The 19,135-nt window shown below is 36.5% G+C and overlaps 1 protein-coding gene across 2 annotated transcripts in view; it reads left to right on the forward strand.

Annotated features, from left to right (window-relative positions):
- NUP205 (nucleoporin 205) overlaps positions 1-19,135 on the forward strand; it is a 50,486-nt gene that overhangs the window by 26,124 nt on the left and 5,227 nt on the right. For both annotated transcript variants that reach the window (XM_029963552.1, XM_018080664.2), the window contains exons 20-37: positions 164-245; positions 676-840; positions 2,935-3,059; positions 3,786-3,900; positions 4,900-5,049; positions 6,119-6,193; positions 6,903-7,060; positions 8,216-8,296; positions 9,100-9,291; positions 10,879-11,149; positions 11,588-11,686; positions 13,095-13,243; positions 13,960-14,151; positions 14,939-15,060; positions 16,135-16,273; positions 16,488-16,614; positions 17,562-17,638; positions 18,500-18,628. In XM_029963552.1, coding sequence (XP_029819412.1) covers positions 164-245; positions 676-840; positions 2,935-3,059; positions 3,786-3,900; positions 4,900-5,049; positions 6,119-6,193; positions 6,903-7,060; positions 8,216-8,296; positions 9,100-9,291; positions 10,879-11,149; positions 11,588-11,686; positions 13,095-13,243; positions 13,960-14,151; positions 14,939-15,060; positions 16,135-16,273; positions 16,488-16,614; positions 17,562-17,638; positions 18,500-18,628 — 2,448 coding nt within the window. The remainder of the gene's footprint in view (positions 1-163; positions 246-675; positions 841-2,934; positions 3,060-3,785; positions 3,901-4,899; positions 5,050-6,118; positions 6,194-6,902; positions 7,061-8,215; positions 8,297-9,099; positions 9,292-10,878; positions 11,150-11,587; positions 11,687-13,094; positions 13,244-13,959; positions 14,152-14,938; positions 15,061-16,134; positions 16,274-16,487; positions 16,615-17,561; positions 17,639-18,499; positions 18,629-19,135) is intronic.

Raw genomic sequence — 19,135 nt, forward strand, 5'->3', positions numbered from 1 at the left:
GCTAATTGCTAACCTGTGCTTAGAACAGCTGTGACTCTTAACTCCTACTTATTAACCAGGTTGTATAATTTTTGTCTAGAACTTCTATCAACTTATATGAAAAGTATTGGTTTTAATACTCTTAAAATTCTCTTTGTTTCCATCTTTCCATTGTCAAAAACAGAGTATTAGCCAGAAGCTGATGGCTGGGTTTGTGGAATGTTTGGATAATGAAGATGCAGAAGAACTAATTAATCCAGAGGAAGGTATGTAAAAGGCTTCTTAAAATGGCTTAAACTGTTGTCTTTTGCCCAGAAAGAAATTATTGAAAGAGGTGGAGAAAGTGCTTTTAGGTCAGAAAACACTCCTCCTCTGTTGTTTTCTGTAGAATTGGACCTTTAACAGAATGAAAAGCACCAGTGTCTTGTTAAGATATGTCCATAGTATGACGAGCAAACTACAAACTAAGTCTGTTTTCAGAAGACAAGTATTTAATGTTGTTTTGGATGTATTATTTAGACCTCTATTAATAGCAGTTTGGAATTTTGGTCTTGTATCCCTCTGCGCTAATATGAGCTGATCCTTAACATTCTTTTATTATACTTGAAGACTGAGGATTATTCTGTTAAATAGATTTCTTCACTTCAATATTCACCTCATCTGTTTTTTCTTTTTTTTTTTTCTCCCCTAATCAAGAGCTGGAGCCTGAAAAGAAGCGTGCACAAATCCACCATGAAACAAGGATCCATATTCTGAATCTCCTTATCACCTCTCTTGAGTGTAGTCCTCCCAGCCTTGCTCTGTATCTCTTGGGATATGAACTAAAGAAACCTGTCAGCACCACAAATCTGCAAGATCCAGGTATGAAGAGAAGTTGATGTGACATTTAATTAGTTCTGTTAGCAACACTGAGAACATTTATGGGAAAATTCATGGGGAAAAGCAGTTCCTTTTAAATTTAAAAATTAAGACCTTGTTCAAATTCTAAAAAGCTAAATTAAAAGATATATTGATACTCAAATGCAGCATTTAAACAACTTCAGGATTTGATCCTTTGGTTAAGTTGGATTTTGGAACAGACTTGAAATTAGAATTGTGGGGGAAAACGATAATTTAGAAATGAAACATTAATTTATTTACTATTTTATGCGGAGTGGTAGTGTCCCCAGTATAAAGAAAATTGATTTAAAGATACAAGAAGTACCTACATGTGACAACATGGGAATCTACAAAGCAGATTGTCACTTTGAACTAGTTATACTACTTGACTATTGTCTTGTCCCTCCTCAAACTCCCATTTAAAATTAATTACAGGGAAGAAAACCAGTTTTGTTTTTTAATGTTGTAGAATAAAACCTTTTAGAACAGGTGGTTTTTCATTCTACTGCTAGGACTATATTAATATATTTAAATATTCATACTGTATATTTATTTGTATTAATATCTGTATGTGAGAATATGAACTTTGAAGCAACAGGAGTGGCATTTCTAAAGTTTCTTGAATTGGTGAGAATAACAGTGTGCTAGTGTGTGCCTTGTTTGCCTCCTCAGTTTCTGACTTGTATTCAGTACAAAACAGACATTGATAAACTTGAGCAAGTCCAGCAGAGCTGGTCAGGGAGTTGGATTACTAAGCCTATGATGAGAAGCTGAGGGAATGGGACTTCTTCAGCTGGAAAAGAGAAGGCTTTGAGGGGACCTAACAGAAGTCTTTGAATGCCTACAAAGACAGTAATTAGAGGATAAAACCAGACTCTTCAGAGGTGTATGTCACAAAGCTGAGAGGCAGTGGGCATAAATTGAAACAAGAGAGGTTCAAACTGGATATTGGAGAAACTTTTTCTCCAGTAGACAGTGAAACAGGCTGGCTAGAAGAGGTCATGCAGTCTTCATGCTTGGAAATTTTCAAGACTCAGCTGTATAAAGCCCTAAACAATCTGATCTGATATCATAACTAAGCAGTAGTTTGGTGTTGAGATGTCCTGGTGTCCCTTCCAGTTTGAAGTATGAGATTCTTTCACAATAGTTTAAAACAATGTTTTATATAAACAAGTTTGAACAAACATTTGATCATTTGATTTTAGGTATTTAGAGAAGAATATTTCTCATTATCTTTAGGTTTGTATTGGAAGCTATGGCCCGGCAGGTTTTAGTTCTTCATAGTTCTAAATGAAGAGTAGATAAGACCTGGATATTGTGAAATTCAGTAGTTACACAGTACAGGTAACTGACAGTGCACCAACACAATGTTACAGGGTATCATATGTTAGGTCAGTGGTGGGGAAATTTGTTGGAAAGGCATGAGAGAGCCTTGCCCCACCTCTTTCAATTAGCTTGTTAATAACATGAAGAAATAATGACCATAAGACATGTGCCTCAAGATAGTAATTTCCTATGAAAGCATCAATTATACATGTTCCAACAGAGAAGATGATTTCTCCTGTAAGAACTGTGATTATTGATGCTTTTACTGCCTCAGGACACCTTTCTGGGTCGATTAAAGAATTAATTGGCTAAAGAAAGAATGCGAAAAGGCAAGATTTTGACTTCCCTATTATAATCTTCTCCCTGTTCCCCTTGGTTGCAGCGTCAGGTGCCTTTACGAGCATTAGTCATATAATGACTGTAATTATAAAAACAGGAATTTGAAGCTGTTCTTGGAAATTGTCAAATGGGTATTCAGGTAAAGTTTAAATGCAAAAATTCAAATTCATTCACCTACAGACTAACTATAAATGTTTTCATTAGTTTTTTTGCCGAAACGTGGTTCTTTCTTTGATTTTAATTAGTGGAGACAAAACTTTGCGAGATGCTTTTGCTGTAGCTCTGTGGAGCAGTATAGTGCAGCACAAGGTATCTGAACAATTTAGGTTCCATAATTCTATGTACTAACCTATATTTGCTGTGGAGGCAAGTAAGATCAAGAATGTAAAGAGGTTATTTTTCTATTTTAAGGTGTCTTGGGTTGCCCACGGACTTGCCTTCATGCTATTTTGAACATACTGGAGAAGGGTACTGAAACAAGGAATGGGCCTACAGCAGTTCGGGAATCTCCTCATCTTGCAGAACTCTGTTACCAGGTATTCAGCGTCTGTTCTGTTGGCATATACTGCAAGTAGGCTCTAAATAAAATTAGCTACTTCTTGGTTGGTGAACACAGATGGTTGATGACTTTGATAATAGTTTTATTTTTAAAATGTATATGTTAGGTTTTTATAAATGTCGAACTCTTTCTATTCTACCTTCTTCTGTGTGGAAAAAGTAATATCTTGTAGCGTCACAGAAATCAAAGAATCTGCGCTCATGTCAGAAACTTGGAATGGGGATATAGTTTTAAAACTCATGTCCTAGATATTTTTGGTCAACCTTTGAATCTGTTGTGACATATGCCAATTTTTACTTTATTGCATCATGTTGAAAATCCACAGCATCTAGAAAGGATTTTAAGCATTAATAAAAGCAAAAGGCAATTCTGTAGAAGGGGGAAAATTTTTTTGCATTTCATGTCTTGATGAACATGGAGACTGTTCATTTTTAAGTGAGCTGAACAAACAGGCTTATCTAGTGTCATGTTATGAACACATAGTCATTGTAATCATCCACATACTGGTAATCCTTTAATGTCATAATTCAATATCTGTTATAAGTAATATGTTCCACTTTGGAGTAAGCTAATGGAAAACTTAGTGTAAATACTGGTAATATTATTTGACCAGTAAAACAGTGTTATGCATCTTTTGATTTGGTCATTGGTTTGTTTTTAAAATAAATTCCATTAATATGTTTGTACTGTTTTTGATTGCCAGGTGATCTATCAGTTGTGTGCATGCTCTGACACTTCAGGTCCAACTATGAGATATCTGAGGACCAGTCAGGATTTCTTATTCACTCAGCTTCAGTATTTGCCATTTTCTATCAAAGGTAACTTTTATGCTAAGACGAGATTGTGCGTGCTTAAAATTCAATGCATTCTTTGACTCCCTAGGCATGATAGAAGAAACATTGGTAGCATTATTAAAGTGAATTAATTACAGCCTCTGCTAATCTTTTAATTCTGCAAAGACTGAACTCGCCCTACTTGGGAAGTTCAGATTATTAGCACTGAACTTTTCTAAAAGAATTTTAGCTTTGGAATGCATCAAGTCTTCAGAAGCAAATCCTAATCTATGTTGTAATTGTCATTGTAGTTTTTGTTAGATTATGCTACAGACAAAAAAAAAAGAAAAGTAAGAAAGCTGCAAAGAACTGAGGGAATAGAAGGCTGATGGTCATAACCACCTATATCTTTCCTTCCTTTGAATAAACTACTCTTAAGCTAATAGATGTGTTTTATGTTTCAAATCAGCTCTTCTCTTGTGTCTTAAACTGAATAAATGTACTTATTCACTTTATCAGATGCTTTACCACCAGTCCTTTGTTCAATGATAGTAAACTTTAAGTACATGTATGCAGCATATGTAAAGGACTGTAGGTGGTTCTTATATAACTTAGGAATCTAAATTAGGTTAATATAGAATAGCAAGATTCTAGGAGACCCATGTTCAAGTTTTACCAATTGTGGTTAAAACTACAGTTCACTTTGGATAAATATCTGATTATTTTCACTGAAATTGGAACTAACCCTATGTGCTCATGAAGCACTGCATTCTCCACCATGACTGTTATTAGAACAGGTTGTATCCAGATTTGATGTGTATTTGTATACACTTAATTGCATGTATATGTATGATTTGTTTTCCCAATAACTACATTTTAATTTAATGACTTTTGTCAGATCTCTATCCTTTTACCTCATAAATAATTGTCGAACTGGTAATAAATTACATCCTCTAAAAGCTTTCTCAAGTGAAAAATGCTTTCCTTGGAGTAAGTAATATTATTTATGTTCAGTTTTGTAATTGTTGCTTTATCCCCATCCAGAACATGAGATTTCAACACTGAATCAAATGTCTTGGCTAATGAAGACTGCAGCTATAGAAATGCGAGTGACGTCGCTGAACCGCCAGCGCTCCCACACACAGAGACTGCTGCATCTCCTGCTTGATGACATGCCTGTGAAACCATACTTGGGTAAGAGGAGTTTATTGTGAGGGTAAATAGGCTTGGATAAATGGAAGTATGAGAAACTTTATTTGAATTCTTTTCCTTGTAAGCTTGTGACAGCTTGTTTGCAATATCAGGTGTGGAATTGCCATTGGAGAGATGGGAAGAAAGATAATGGTGGTTGTAGACTCCAAAGTGAAAGAAATCATGGCATTTTTTTGTTAATGGTTGCTTTGTCTGTGTTTCATTATTGAAACATCTCAGTGTATACACTGATATAAAAATTAAATGTAGTTTATGAGGTAGGAGAGGGGAGTATTGAAAAACAATTAGAATTGTAAGAATTTATTTTGGGGTGCAGTTCAGAGTTGTTACAGTGTAGAGAAAGTGGAGGGTCTTCCTCAGTAAACAGTTCTGGACAAAGTTTCTCACTCTTAATGTCTGTCTGTCACAAGTTTTCAACCCTCTCTCACAGAAGATAGTAGCTACAAGTCGATTTTGCTTTTAACATTGTAACATCACAAAAATGATATTTCATCCCAATGTGATGTAAAATGCAATGTTAAATAAAAAGGCAAGATTTCAGAGTTTCAGAAGAGAGTACAAGTGAATCAAGAAAAGTATAACCAGGTAGCAATAAAACTTTTTACATGAAGAAAATGGAATAACTGGAAGATATCATATCAGGCTACTGCAGTATGGTGTTTTCCCTTACTTTTATCAGTCTTAACACTCTCTTCATCCTTATGGAACCCTGAGTATGGGAAACTATGTTTAAATACCCTATTCATTTTACAGTGTCCATCCAACTGCATTATTCACACTGGAGGGTAGGATTTCTCTTTTGGGCATTTCTAGTACTGTCTGATCTCTATATAACAGCTTAATATAATATATGATATTGTGTAATTGGATAGCTTCTGTGTGATAAATATCATTTTCATTCTATTAACATATTTGTATTAGAAGACTTTCATGTGAAAGTTTTCTCACTGTCTGCTGTCTCTATCTTTCTCTTTCAGTACTAATAAAGTAGGTTATACTTTTCACTTAGACTTTTTTTTGTAATTTATTTATTATGTTTCATTACCTTCAGCTGATGGTGAAGGAGGGATGGAGGATGAAAGTCGATCAGTCAGTGGATTTCTCCACTTTGACACTGCTTCCAAAGGTAACTATTATGACTGTTGATTATTTACCAGTAAAATTTATCTGATCCTGAACAGGGGGGAGGGCCACCTCCAGAAAGGACACTTTGAAAAATAAAGTAATAGACTTTATAAACAGCAGCAGTACATGAAACAATTTTATGTAGTGTGGGGGGAAAAAAGAGACTTATAGAATCTTGATGTAGATGGTTGGAGTAAGCGAAAAATACTGAGTTGGAAAGGCAGTTAGAAGAGTCCGTATGGAAGGATGGAATGGGAGAGTGGCAGTCTGTAAATTTACTGCTAACAAAACAGTGAAACTGTTACTAAGCCTGAACATATTTGTATTTTCATGGCAAAGAATATAAATCCCAAGTAAATGAATATAGTTCAGATTCCTTATGGTTTTTCTAAGTCTCTACAAAAGACTTGCATTGAAAACCAGCATGATGTCATTTATAGAAAAAATTAGAATCTTGTATATTTTAATATTGGATTGCATGCTATAAAAGGAGAACAATACAATATAAAATGCATTAAGAATTTAAGGCTCTAGAAAATATTTTAAAATGTGTTATATACATTGATAGCACTTTCTGAAGGTTTAATGCTTTCTTTTGAAACTTTACACATCTAGATTTGGATTTACAAAGGTAAGTTAGGTCCTTTTGTCAATTTTTTGTTTTCCCTTTGACACTTCTGAATACAGTTTGAATTGATTTGCATTTCCAGTACGCAGGAAGATCTTAAGTATCCTGGATTCAATTGACTTCAGTCAGGACATTCCAGAGCCTTTACAACTGGATTTTTTTGACCGGGCTCAGATTGAGCAAGTCATTGCTAATTGTGAGCACAAGAATGCACGTGGACAAGTGGTCTGCAATGTCAAGGTGAGCAGTGGTCTATGTTTTTGAGTTGTATGTGCTATTTTATATCTTAATAATAAAAAAAATAAAAATCAGTGCATTAATAATACTTTGAAATTTGATTTCACATAAAAATTGTGTCTGTTTCAGATATGTGCATAATTTATGCAAGCCGTTGGGATTAGTTTATTTCTTTTGCATTGCACAGGGTGTTTTTTCACTTACAGTAGACAGATGCATCAGTTTGAGACACTTTCAGGAAATATTTCCTATCTTAATCTTTTTCCCATCTTGGAACATCCAAGTGATATTACATCTACCTTATGTGTTTCTTTGGTCCCCAGTACACAACTACCTAGTACTGCATGTGTGTGCACAATTAGATGTGCAACATAGTTGTGTACCACAGTAGTTCTTGGAGGCTTTAGTTAAGACAGTGTCACACTGTGATGAGTACTTGATAAGCGTACGATGAATAGCCCTGAAAAATTTGCAGTCATAAAAAATGAGTACAACTTATTTGAATCTCAGTTCTTCAGTTGCATCTGTCATTATGTAGCCATCTCCTAAATACTTCTGGGAGGTACAAGTACATGTACATCACCTTTGTCACTTGTCCTAGTTTTTGGCTGGAATTTTCTTCCTAGTAGCTGGTATAGTGTTGTGTTTCAGGTTTAGGATGATAATGATGTTGATAACACATCAGTCTTTTAGTTGTTGCTAAGCAGTATTTACACTTAGACTTTTCAGCTTTTCATACCACTCCACCAGTGAGTAGCTGGGGGGCACAAGAAGCTGGAAGGAGGCACAGCCAGGACAGCTGACCCAAAACTTGTCAGAGATATTCCATACCATATGATGTCATGCTCCTTATATGAACTAGGGGGAAAGCTGGTTGAGGGCCACTGCTTGGGAATTGGCTGGACATTGGTTGGCATTGTGCATCACTTGTTTGGTATACTCTAAATCTTCTATTATTTTCCTCCCTCCACCCCTTCCTTTTCTGTCCTATTAAACTGTCTTTATCTCAGCTCACAAATTTTACTTTTTTCCCCCAGTTCTGTCTCCCATCCCACTGGGGCAGGGGAGGCAGGGAATGAGTGGTTGTGTGGTGTTTATCCACCTGCCAGATTAAACTACATCATCATTAAAGTTTCTTTTTTAATGTTGTTATTTCAGTACCTTCACAGAGTTCTGGTTGCAGAAGTCAATGCTCTTCAAGGAATGGCAGCAATAGGCCAGAGACCTTTACTTATGGAGGTAAGTATAGGAAAAATTAACTACTATTTGTTGCTGCTCTTGGTGGATTTCATACCCTGTCAAGCAGTAAGCTTTACTGTGAAAGCTTGTGGATTTGAGTCCTGACTTTGAGTTAGTAATTCCTGAAGAAAAAAAAATCAATAAGATAAACTACTTCTTACTGTACTGTTCTCTAAACAGCAGACCTGGAGTCTGTCTTTTTTCTTTAACCTTTTCCCTCCCCACTATTGATAACAATTGCAGCTCCCACCCCACTGTACAGAAAGCAATATGTACTCATGTCAAACTTGGCTGTTGACAAGTACACTGTGTTCATCTTACAGCCAAGTTCATCTTGCCTTTCTCTCAGGGCATGCCAGTTTATTTCTTCTTTCTTCTACACAGCTGTAGTTTCAGTGAACTTGGTGCTTAATTTTCTGAGATTCCTGCCATTTTATAAATTTAGTTGAAATTGGCTAAATGCATGTGAAGGATAAAGGAGAAATGACTTAGACTAAATGGGAAGAAAAGGCACAAATAGATTTCTCAGTTGTTTTTGTTTTGATTTTAAAGTGCTAGAAAAGAATTTTTCCTATGGGATTGAGACACTCATAGTGAACAGCCTTGTGAAAAGTAGCTCAAAAATGGAATGAACTGTCTTGTTAAAGTAATAGTAGCAGCTTGTTTCTAATAAGCTGAAGGCATAACTTTTTTTTTTTTCTGAAGACTATTACCAATAGATAAAATTGTCATCTTGAAGTCTGTCTCTGCTGATAATTTCTTTTAGCATATTGTAACTCAGTTTCTTTGTCGTGGGTGTTCAGGAGATCAACACTATCCTGCAGTACGTAGTGGAGCGGAACAAGCTGCTGCAGTGCCTCCATGCTAAGAGGCATGCTCTGGAGTCATGGAGACAGCTGGTGGAAATCATACTCACTGCTTGCCCCCAGGATCTCATACAGGCTGAGGACAGACAACTGATTATCCGTGATCTATTGCAGGATGTCCATGACAAGGTAGTGCTGTCCTGGAAATCAGCTTTGAACTTTGTTGCTGTATCTTGTTATGTGAAAGTACTACAAGTTGTAATCCAAATCGTCTGCCTTTAGTTAGTATTCTTTTTAGTTTTCTGATTGCTACTATGCTCAAGTTGAATGCACTGTGGACAGAGGGGATCCTCTGTATTCTTGCAAAGTTACTGTTGAACTTTGAATCACATGTTGACAAATTTTAAAGACATTTCAGTATAATCCAGTATGATGGTAGGCAGGAAAGGATGTGTGAAAAAGAAACATCCCGTTTTGATGAGGAACAAAGAAGAACTTATTGAAGGCTGAAGGCAAACAGTACTGCATTTGCTAATGTATTGCATTTGGATGGCTCACTGCAAATCCTACTGCTGCTGCTTTTGAAAAATGAAAGAGTTGAATGAAGCTTCATAGTAGAAAAACTAAAAATTTTACAATTAGAATGGCTTTTGGATGTGTGAGCTTTTGTCTTAAAAGTCTAGGTATTTTACTGCTGAGTCATAGTAATAATTTTCAAGACAGACTAGACAGTTATTACTGATACAGCCATTTGCAAAGGTTAATGAAGGATCCTTCTATTGTTTAGGCTGCTGGGGCTTTATCATTTTTTTGCTTTATTGTGAGAGTTGTGTGGTTTGTAGTTCTAATTAATAGAGGTTTTATTTTGAGAAATATATATGAAAATGATATATCGTTTTAAAGAAAAAAAGTAACCTTTTGGGGTATTGTTTTTGTTACTTCCATTATTTTTTTCTGTAGGAGTTACCTAAAAACTATATTTTAGTGGAGCACTGATTTTGTTTTTTGTGTGAACAAAATTAAAAAAATGGGAAACAGAGGAGGTCTTTACTAACTGAAGAAATTTGTTTCTTTCTTAAATCATTATGGAGAGGAAATTTCAGACTCTTAATTTTCTATAATGCTTTATTGAAGATCTTTGTGAATTTGAGAAAAAATTGTTACTGTCTATTGAAAATATTTGAACTACTTTACTAAATGACTATATTGCTTAAAAGGAAATCTCCTTGAGTGTTAGTGATAAAGATACCAGGTTTACCTTTTAAATGATGACGTGAACAAAAATAGTACATGCTAACTTCTTGTTAGTGTTTCTCCACAATGTCTTAATGCTTCTTTGATGCTCAGCTCTTTGAATTTTCTAAGTTGTACCTTCACATTTTTAGTGAGAATAGTTTTCTTAAATAGCTGTAAAGCAAATAAGGTCTTGGTTGTTCTTTCCCCAGCTTAGGTTTAGATATTTTACTGATAAAGCAGCTCAAATGTCAGCACATTTCTTCCCTTTTTGCCATCCAGATTTGATTATCATCCTGCTTGTGATTTCTGTAAAAAAACCCAGAATGGTCTTCTTAATTAAAATGTGTTCAACTCAGGTTTCTGAACAAGTTTCTGACGTTACAGATTTTGATGTGGTTTAAAATAGTGCCTAAATAAATCCTTCTGCATACATAAATGAAATAATTGTGAGAGGCTGAATTAATTGTTCTAATAACTCACGAAATCAGACACTTTTTAACTTTTTTCTTTTGCCTTTTTTTTTCTTTCCTCTTTATTAAGATCCTTGATGATGATGCAGCTCAGGAGCTGATGCCAGTGGTGGCAGGGGCTGTGTTCACCCTGACTGCCCACCTGAGTCAGTCTGTCAAAACTGAGCAGAAACAGCCACTTGCAGTCCCCATGACGGGACAGTCCCAATATGTCTTGATGCTGGATGGTTCTTTTACCTCATCACCTGGCTCTGAGAGCATATCCATGGGTTTTGCTTCCATTGGTGACTCCTCCCTCCACATCATCTTAAAAAAACTGCTGGATTTCATTTTGAAAACAGGTGTGTTGACCTTTACAGTGTGTGTGGGGAAATTCCAACTGCCAAGAGTAAAAAGATGGGCTGAGCTGCTTTCTGTTACTGCAGTGAAGATTTTGCTTAATTAATGAGGTGGATCTTACATGATTAGTATAGATGTAAGTGATGTTACTAACAAAAAAACCTAAATAAATACTTTTTAAAAAATCTGAACAACAAACAGAAAGATGTGTAAATGACTGTAAGCAGAATTTCATATTATCACTCTTTTGGAATAGCATTAACTTGCTGAATTTACTCATAAATACACTTTCATGCAAGTGGTAGAACTCCACCTTAAGAAATCTAGTTGTTTTACTGATTTCTGCCAACACTGCCATAGGAAGGTTAAGTGTGAGCGGAAGATGGTGTTACGGAATTTACGGTTGTTCGGTTTTAATTGCGAACGTTTCTTGTTAATAGGTGGTGGCTTCCAGAGAGTGAGGACGCACCTTTATGGGTCACTGCTTTATTATTTGCAGATTGCCCAGAGACCAGATGAACCAGACACTTTAGAAGCAGGTATGGTCTAACTGTATTTTGCAAAATAGCAAAACTGAAAAATTGTTATTAAACCCTAAATGGTACAGTTTCTGAATGATAAGTTGTCTTCTGGAAATGGATGGAAACCATCTTATCCCAAGAGCCTTTGAAATTAATTACTTATGCTAAACAATGCATATCTTATATTCTGACCTGTCCAGTTAGATATGCATTCAAAATGTGTTGTTCTGGATGAGGGTGTTAAATTTCTGACCTGTAGCACAAAAGAAGGTATTTCATTTGTGTCCGTTTAAAGCCCTGCACCATAGCTACAAGACTGTCAAAGGAATGGAGATTACTTGTAAGTAGCTGTTCTCTAGTAGGCCCAGCAGTAGAAATACATTGCCTCCATTTCTGTATGTATGCTCATACCATAGTGATCTTATTTTAAAACAAACAAACAAAACAACAAAACAAAACAAATCCAAAGCAAAAAACAACAAAACACTGACCACACAAAAAAACCCCAAACAAACCCGAAAGATTATTTCATATCTTTTTTCTTCCTTTGTCTGAAGATCCTCCTGGGGGGGGAAACAAACAAAGAGGCATCACACACACACACCATTCCAACCCCCAAAACTAAGCAAAAAGTAAGTCAACCAGAGTTGCTACTTGTCCAAGAGTGCTTATGGATATCACATTCTCTCTGTGAATGGCTTAAATACTTGATTTGTCAATGTTTCTAATCATTATTTAATCTTAGAGCTTGGACAAGGATTGAAAAAAACAACCTTGGGGCTAGTACCTGTGCATGCAGTCTCTTATGGCTATTACTTGGTCTGCATTTTGAACTACAGTAGTTAAAAAAAAAAAAAAAAGCAAACTGAATTTGTCATGACCCCTTTGTAGTTTATTACCAACTTTGGTTTCATCACTTTCCCACCTAAGTTGCCTTGTTTTCTTCCCTCAGACTGAATTTCTTGGTCCCAGTGAAAGTTCATGGAATCATAGAACAGGTTGGGTTGGAAGGGACCTTAAAAATTATTTCATTCCACCCCTCTGCTATGGGCAGGGACACCTTCCACTAGACCAAGTTGCTCAAAGCCCCATCCAGCCTAGCCTTGAACACTTCAGTTCTTACATGCATTACATATTCTATGTAACACATAATGAGTCTTTGAATTATTTTAAGGATACTGTTTACAAGGGTGGTATATGTATACAGATACAGACTTTTTGTTCTGGCTAGCCTTTGTGATACTTGAGAGTGGATTTGTAGGAGAACATTTGCAATTCCTTTAAAAACCCTTGTCCATTGTTTGGGGCATTTCTGTTGCAAGGTAAAGAGGATGCCCTGAAGGATGTAGCGTCAGCTGTAGCTAAGCTAATGCTAAGCTGCCAATCTTTGCATTTTTTCATTTTTTGTTTTATTTGCTTTTTCCAGCTAAAAAAACTATGTGGGAACATCTGACAGCTCCTGAAGATGTGTTTAGTAAATTGCAACGGGAAAACATGGCAACTATTGAGAGTTATGGGGCAGCTCTGATGGAGGTGGTCTGTCGTGATGCTTGTGATGGCCATGAGATAGGCCGGGTAAATGAATCTCTTCCTTTGGAATTGCTGTTCTGTTTGTTTTAAAGAACATCTTCTGTGCAAAGAGGGGAAGTTTCATGAGGTGGAACTAGAACAGTTTTGTAGATGCTTAATCTCTTTCAAGTTTCTGTCCTCCCACTCATCCTTCAAGCTGTTGAAAGTAGGGGCATACATGCATATTAAATTTTTTCTCAACAAAGCCATGTGTCCTGTGGTTTAAAAATACTGCACTGCTTCAAAAGATGTAGGTATGGATTTTTTTAGTATTTTTAAATCATGGACTTATCAGTTTATTTACTCACTTTGGGAAGATTTAGTGACTTCAGGAAGAAGTTATAATTTCTAATAATAACTTCAGTGGACAAGAGTCTAGTCTGGATGCAAACTGGCTTTAAATGGTAATCATGATTGAGGCAATACTTCATTAAAATGTTTTGGCATAGTTGTTGGTCAACAATATCTGTAATATTTTTATAGAGAATAATAGAGGAAAGGTAATTGGCTCATAGTATACTAGTATGAGAAAGCTGGAACTATTTTTCACATAAAGGATTGCAATTGTAGTGGAGAAATGCATTCTGCTTTTAAGAATCTGTTAGGAATTGCTTAGCATTTTATGTTTCTAGGTGTTTCTTAAAAATCTCATTGATCTCATAGACTAATTCTGGGTTTATTTTTGTTTGTTTATTTTTATTTTTTTTCTTCCCTCATCCCAGATGCTGGCACTGGCTTTGCTCGATCACATTGTTTCAGTAGACAAGCAGCAGCAGTGGCTGTTGTATCTCTCCAATAGTGGCTACCTGAAGGTGCTTGTGGATAGCCTAGCAGATGATGATCTGACTCTCCAGAGCTTGCTCACACCTCAGCCCCCTTTACTTAAGGCACTGTACACGTATGAGTCCAAAATGGTAATATTACTTCAGAAATGATTTTGTGGTGTGATGTTAATTTTTTAATTTTACTTTTTAGTAAAAGTTGTTTGTCTATACTTTGCATTGATTGTACTTGGAGATATTGTTAAGGAAACTTTCGTGTCTGACCATCCAGGAGCCACTCTGGCAGTCACACTTGCACCACCAGAGATTTTAACTGCTGGGAATGAAGCCCCCTTGCAGCAGGCAGCTCCAGTGAACCACTGGGTGACCCTCTTGACTCCCTACACTCACCACATTCACACGGTCACATAAGGTTTCCTTACCACTCTGACCACAGATTTCTCAGAGCAGAGTCTCAAACATCTGGATCCTTAAAATAATTTAATCATGGTGCAAAAACGGAACAAAAGCTCGAACTGGTGCCTCCAAGGAGGGACCCAGAACAAAGGAAGCCCTGGGATTTTATACCCTCACAATCTGTGTCAGTGAGTCTAGGGTCTTGCAGCTGAGTCCTCGGCTCCTGCTGTGTCTCTGAGTGTCTGGTCACCTGGCTGGGCCACAGGTCCCCATACTCTTTGCTGTGTGAAGGGTTGACACCAGTTCACAGCCTCTTGCCTCAGGCTCCTGCCATTTCCTGCCACCCAGAGCTCAGTCTCCAACTAGCAGTGTGGCTGCACACTGAGCTACCTGCACTAAATGTATTCAACAGTGTTTTACTAAAATAGTAGTATTTGAAATGATGCTAAAATCAAGAGAGAAAATAGTCATCATAAGTCTCATTGCACATCTCCAATACTTAACCTTCTCTACTCTTGTCTAGGCATTCCTCACTAGAATAGCTAAAAGTCAGCAAGGTGCACTAGAGCTGTTGCGATCTGGAGTGATTGTGCGGCTGGCACAGTGTCAAGTGTATGACATGCGACCCGAAACAGACCATCAGGGGTAAGTGTTGGTTCCCTGGCTGATTATGAGACTGTGATATAGTCTTGGAAGTATATGATGTCTTTTTATAGCCTCAGGTTTTTTGAATAACGATTTGTAGGTTTATTCTTGGGATGTGTGTGTGTTTCTTTAACCTATCAGTTCAGTTTAAAGCTACCTTTTATTGAGAGAAAAATTTCAGATAAGTGGGTATGAAGTTGTATTTGCATGCTAGTTACTTAGACTATTTAAAAATGTATTTGTTTGATAGATAGGAATGATCAATGGATTATTAGTAGATAATTTAGACTGTAATGTTTGAAAAACAGCCTACACTGTAAACTTATCTTGTGGGCTTTTCAGTTGGTGAACAAAAAGTGCAGAGTTTGTCCTCCCCATAAAGCATTAATGAGAGAGCAGTAAATTAAGTGCTATTTCAGAAATATTTTATGAAGTGTTTAAAAAAAAAAATTCACAGTTATATATTGCCTAACAAGTTTCTTGATGTGTTGCCATGTTAGCCATTGTGAGATGATTGAGAGAAGATCTCAGAGAAGGAAATTCCATATTTAGGTGAAATCACGCTGGTTTGTTTCAAGTCTTGGTCCTTGTTTTAAATTTACAGTTCTTAATGACACATGGGGTTCAAACACTTTGGAAAAATTTAAACCTTAGACAAGGTACTCTGTTTAAAAGTTCCAATTACATGTATAAGATTGTATAAAACCTATAGGACGTTTTTAGAGGACTGTTTATCAGCTGCTTTAGAATGAAGCACACCTCTTCCTAAAATATTTGAGAATACTTCGTTTTATATATATGTAAACAGATGTTGTGTTTCTACAGCCAAGTAATCTGATTTAATGTAGTACAGTACAAAGAAGTAATTTTCTCTGCTTAGAGAAAATGTCTGGCAGCAGCTGTATATCATAAATGTGTTACTTTTCCAATATACACTCAGTTCAAGTCCGGACCCGTTATTGAAATGTGAATGTTTGTAGGTTCTTGAGGGTCATTGTAGGCTGAAGCTCTGCCTCACTCGTGGACTTCACTCGTCTTGCAACCTTTTTTTTTTTTTTTTTTAAACCTCTTAAGAATGTATGCAATGAGGGATCCCCCAGTCTTCATTCCTGCTCCAGTAGAACGTTATCGCCAGATTCTTCTTCCAGCTCTTCAACTGTGCCAAGTGATCCTCACATCTGGTATGGCACAACACCTGCAAGCAGCAGGACAGGTAAGTCCCAAAAGATGCTAGATGATCACTGCTACTGCTCATTCAAAGGAATTGTATGTCCCTTTGCTCTGAAAGTAAGCTTTTTTAAAAAAATCCCATCCTCACTGGTAAAGGAGGTCACTTAAAATCCTTCAAGAGTAAAAGCATTGCTTCTCCTCTGCTCACTGTTAAATTTTGAGTAATTCATATTTTCCCTTTTCTTCTTGTGGTACAGGTTTTGCAGTTTCTAATTTCCCATTCAGATACTATCCAGGCAATCCTGAGGTGTCAAGATGTTAGTGTTGGATCTCTCCAGGAGCTGGCCTCCCTGACAGGAATAATCAGCAAGGCAGCTTTACCTGGTAGGAACTGCTGTTTTGAAGTCTCCTCACCCTGTCTACATGAATCTCAGGCTTTGTTTTTTGTAAAGAAATAGTAAGACATCGAATAGAATATCTACAACAATACAGAACTTTCCTGACATGTAGATCTCTGGGAAAAATTAAAAAATACTAAATAATTGTTCTTGTAGTAAATATGACAAATTTGCAGTGGACATAATGCTCTTACCCATATGTATTTGACTTTCCCTTTTCCTTTCATCATGCTACCTGACAGTAAGTACTTTTTCTTTTGGAGAAAACTTGCAAATAGAAGTGCTCAAAGTATAAGTGGTATCTTCAAAAAAGAATTTTCATTCAGTAAGTTCTGTGACTGAGGAAATGAAGATAGAAAATTGTTTGCATACCCATATTTTTTGTTAATGTCTTCTCCATTTTTGTTTATTTACAAAAGAAAACTTCCTGAGGGAAGTGCTGCAGATTAGCGTGCTGACATTTCTCTTGAGTGACTTATCTTCTCAGAGGGCTAATAATTATTGTGATGGATATAGTGATTTCTTCTGCATGCTGGAGGACTTGCTTATCATTTCAAAATAAGTTGTCTATTTTGATTTGATGGCTTTCTTTGTTCAGGATAGGTGTCTTGACTACAATGGAAAGGAATGCGGAGCTGTAGGTTGAGCCCAAATGTTTCTTTGCTTACACTGTAAAGAGCTTTGTACAAAAGCTGCAATTTCCATCCCAACCTCCCTTCCCCCTTGCCCCCATTTAATTACTTACCAGAACAGTAAGCTACATGCTCTCATGCATCTTCTAGTAGCTACATTCATATCCGAATGTTTTGCTCAAAAACTCTGCAGAACACAAGTTGTATATTGGGCTGAAATTTTTTGTATTTAAATGTATATACTGCATAAATCTGTTTAAGAAAAAGCAAACAGTTATTTAATGGCTGTATCTTTTATCAGGGGTGTTGAGTGAGCTGGACATAGATGTTAATGAAGGGACACAGATGGAGCTACAAGGACACATAGGGCGATTTCAGGTAATAAAGTTGTATATATATAGCCCTTGTCCTTTTAGAATTGTCTGTCTAGATGCATTTCTTCCTTTTTTTTTTACTCTGAATAGCAGCAGTTACGAAAGGGATGTTTTTCCACTATCATGAAGAATGTGTGGTAGTTTGTTTTTTTTGTGAGGGTGGTTTGTGTGTGAGTGGGGAGGTACAGGGTTTGTTTTATTGGGGTCTCCCTGACTTCCCTGCCCAGTAGAAAAGATAATATTTGGTAACATCAGAGTTGCATCAGGGCCTTTGTTTCCCTCTCTGGCTTAGGGTTCATTTTATGTGGAGGAGAATTTGAAGTCAACACCAAAGCATGTGAAGTAAATGCAGAAATACTCTGTTACCACTTTGCCACAAGCATGTCTCCAGCTCCACAATTTGGCTTATCACATGCTACTGTTTTATTTCTTTTCTGCTGAATTGCTACTGAATTAGTTTTCGCACTCTATTTTTATGGAAATTACTATCTCCATATTCAGATTTTGTTAGTTTGTCTGTATGGGTGTTTTAGGTGTGGGAATGGGTAAACCTAAGCTGTCATGAATCAGTATAATAGTCTGCAAGAGAAATAAGACAAAGTTGAGGACGTCTGAATTGCGTTAATTTCTCATTGGCAGTGGTTTAGGTTGCCATAAATTTCTAAATTAATTAAAGGTGAGTTAAAACACTATGCTTTTAAAAATTTTAGTTTTGTTTACAAAGTGCTAACAGTTTTGTCTGCATTGCTTTTTTATTTAATCTACGTTTACTCTTCTGTTTTAAGGGACATGTATCACTTAAGTGAAAAGAATCACGCCCTTCATTTGTTGAGATACAAATTCAAATGTTCTTTTCTTATGGCAGCGGCAGTGCTTAGGACTTCTAAGTCGGTTTGGTGGTTCAGACAGACTACGCCAGTTCAAACTGCAAGATGATAATGCAGGGGGAGACAGAGTGAACAAGAGGGATGAAATTGAGTTGGCCATGCAACAGGTAAGGACACAAGAAGCTCCTAGGACGTTCAGTCTAAACCTTTTACTTGCTGTGCAGATTTGTTTAGTTACCATACTTTCATATGACAGTGGTAATGCTCTACACTGGTTTTAGTTTGGTATAGTATCCCACATTTTGTTTAAAGCAACCTTTGAAAGTGTGTTTACATAAATTTGCTTTAGAAACCTTTATTGTTTTGGGTACAAACTCCATGAACTTCAAAGCCTTAAATTGATCAGAAATTTTCAAAATGAAGGCTGGGTATAGAGGGCAATGGCTAACACTGAGTTAGAACCACAGGGGATTAACTATTATCCAGAAATTTTAGCTAGCAGTTTTGGGAAAGAGACAAAGTTGCAAATGCTAGACTTGAAGCTGTAACTGGTAAGAAAATAGAATTGTCACATTTTGATGAGGAGAGGAGCAAAGCATGTTGTTCATTGACAATTATCCATTTAAAATTTAACGTTCCAAAGCCTGCAGATATTGTAATTGACATGCTGTCTT

The sequence above is a fragment of the Manacus vitellinus genome, unplaced genomic scaffold (genome assembly GCF_001715985.3).
Source record: "Manacus vitellinus isolate BGI_N305 unplaced genomic scaffold, ASM171598v3 scaffold_5_pilon, whole genome shotgun sequence".
In the NCBI taxonomy this organism is placed as follows: domain Eukaryota; kingdom Metazoa; phylum Chordata; class Aves; order Passeriformes; family Pipridae; genus Manacus; species Manacus vitellinus.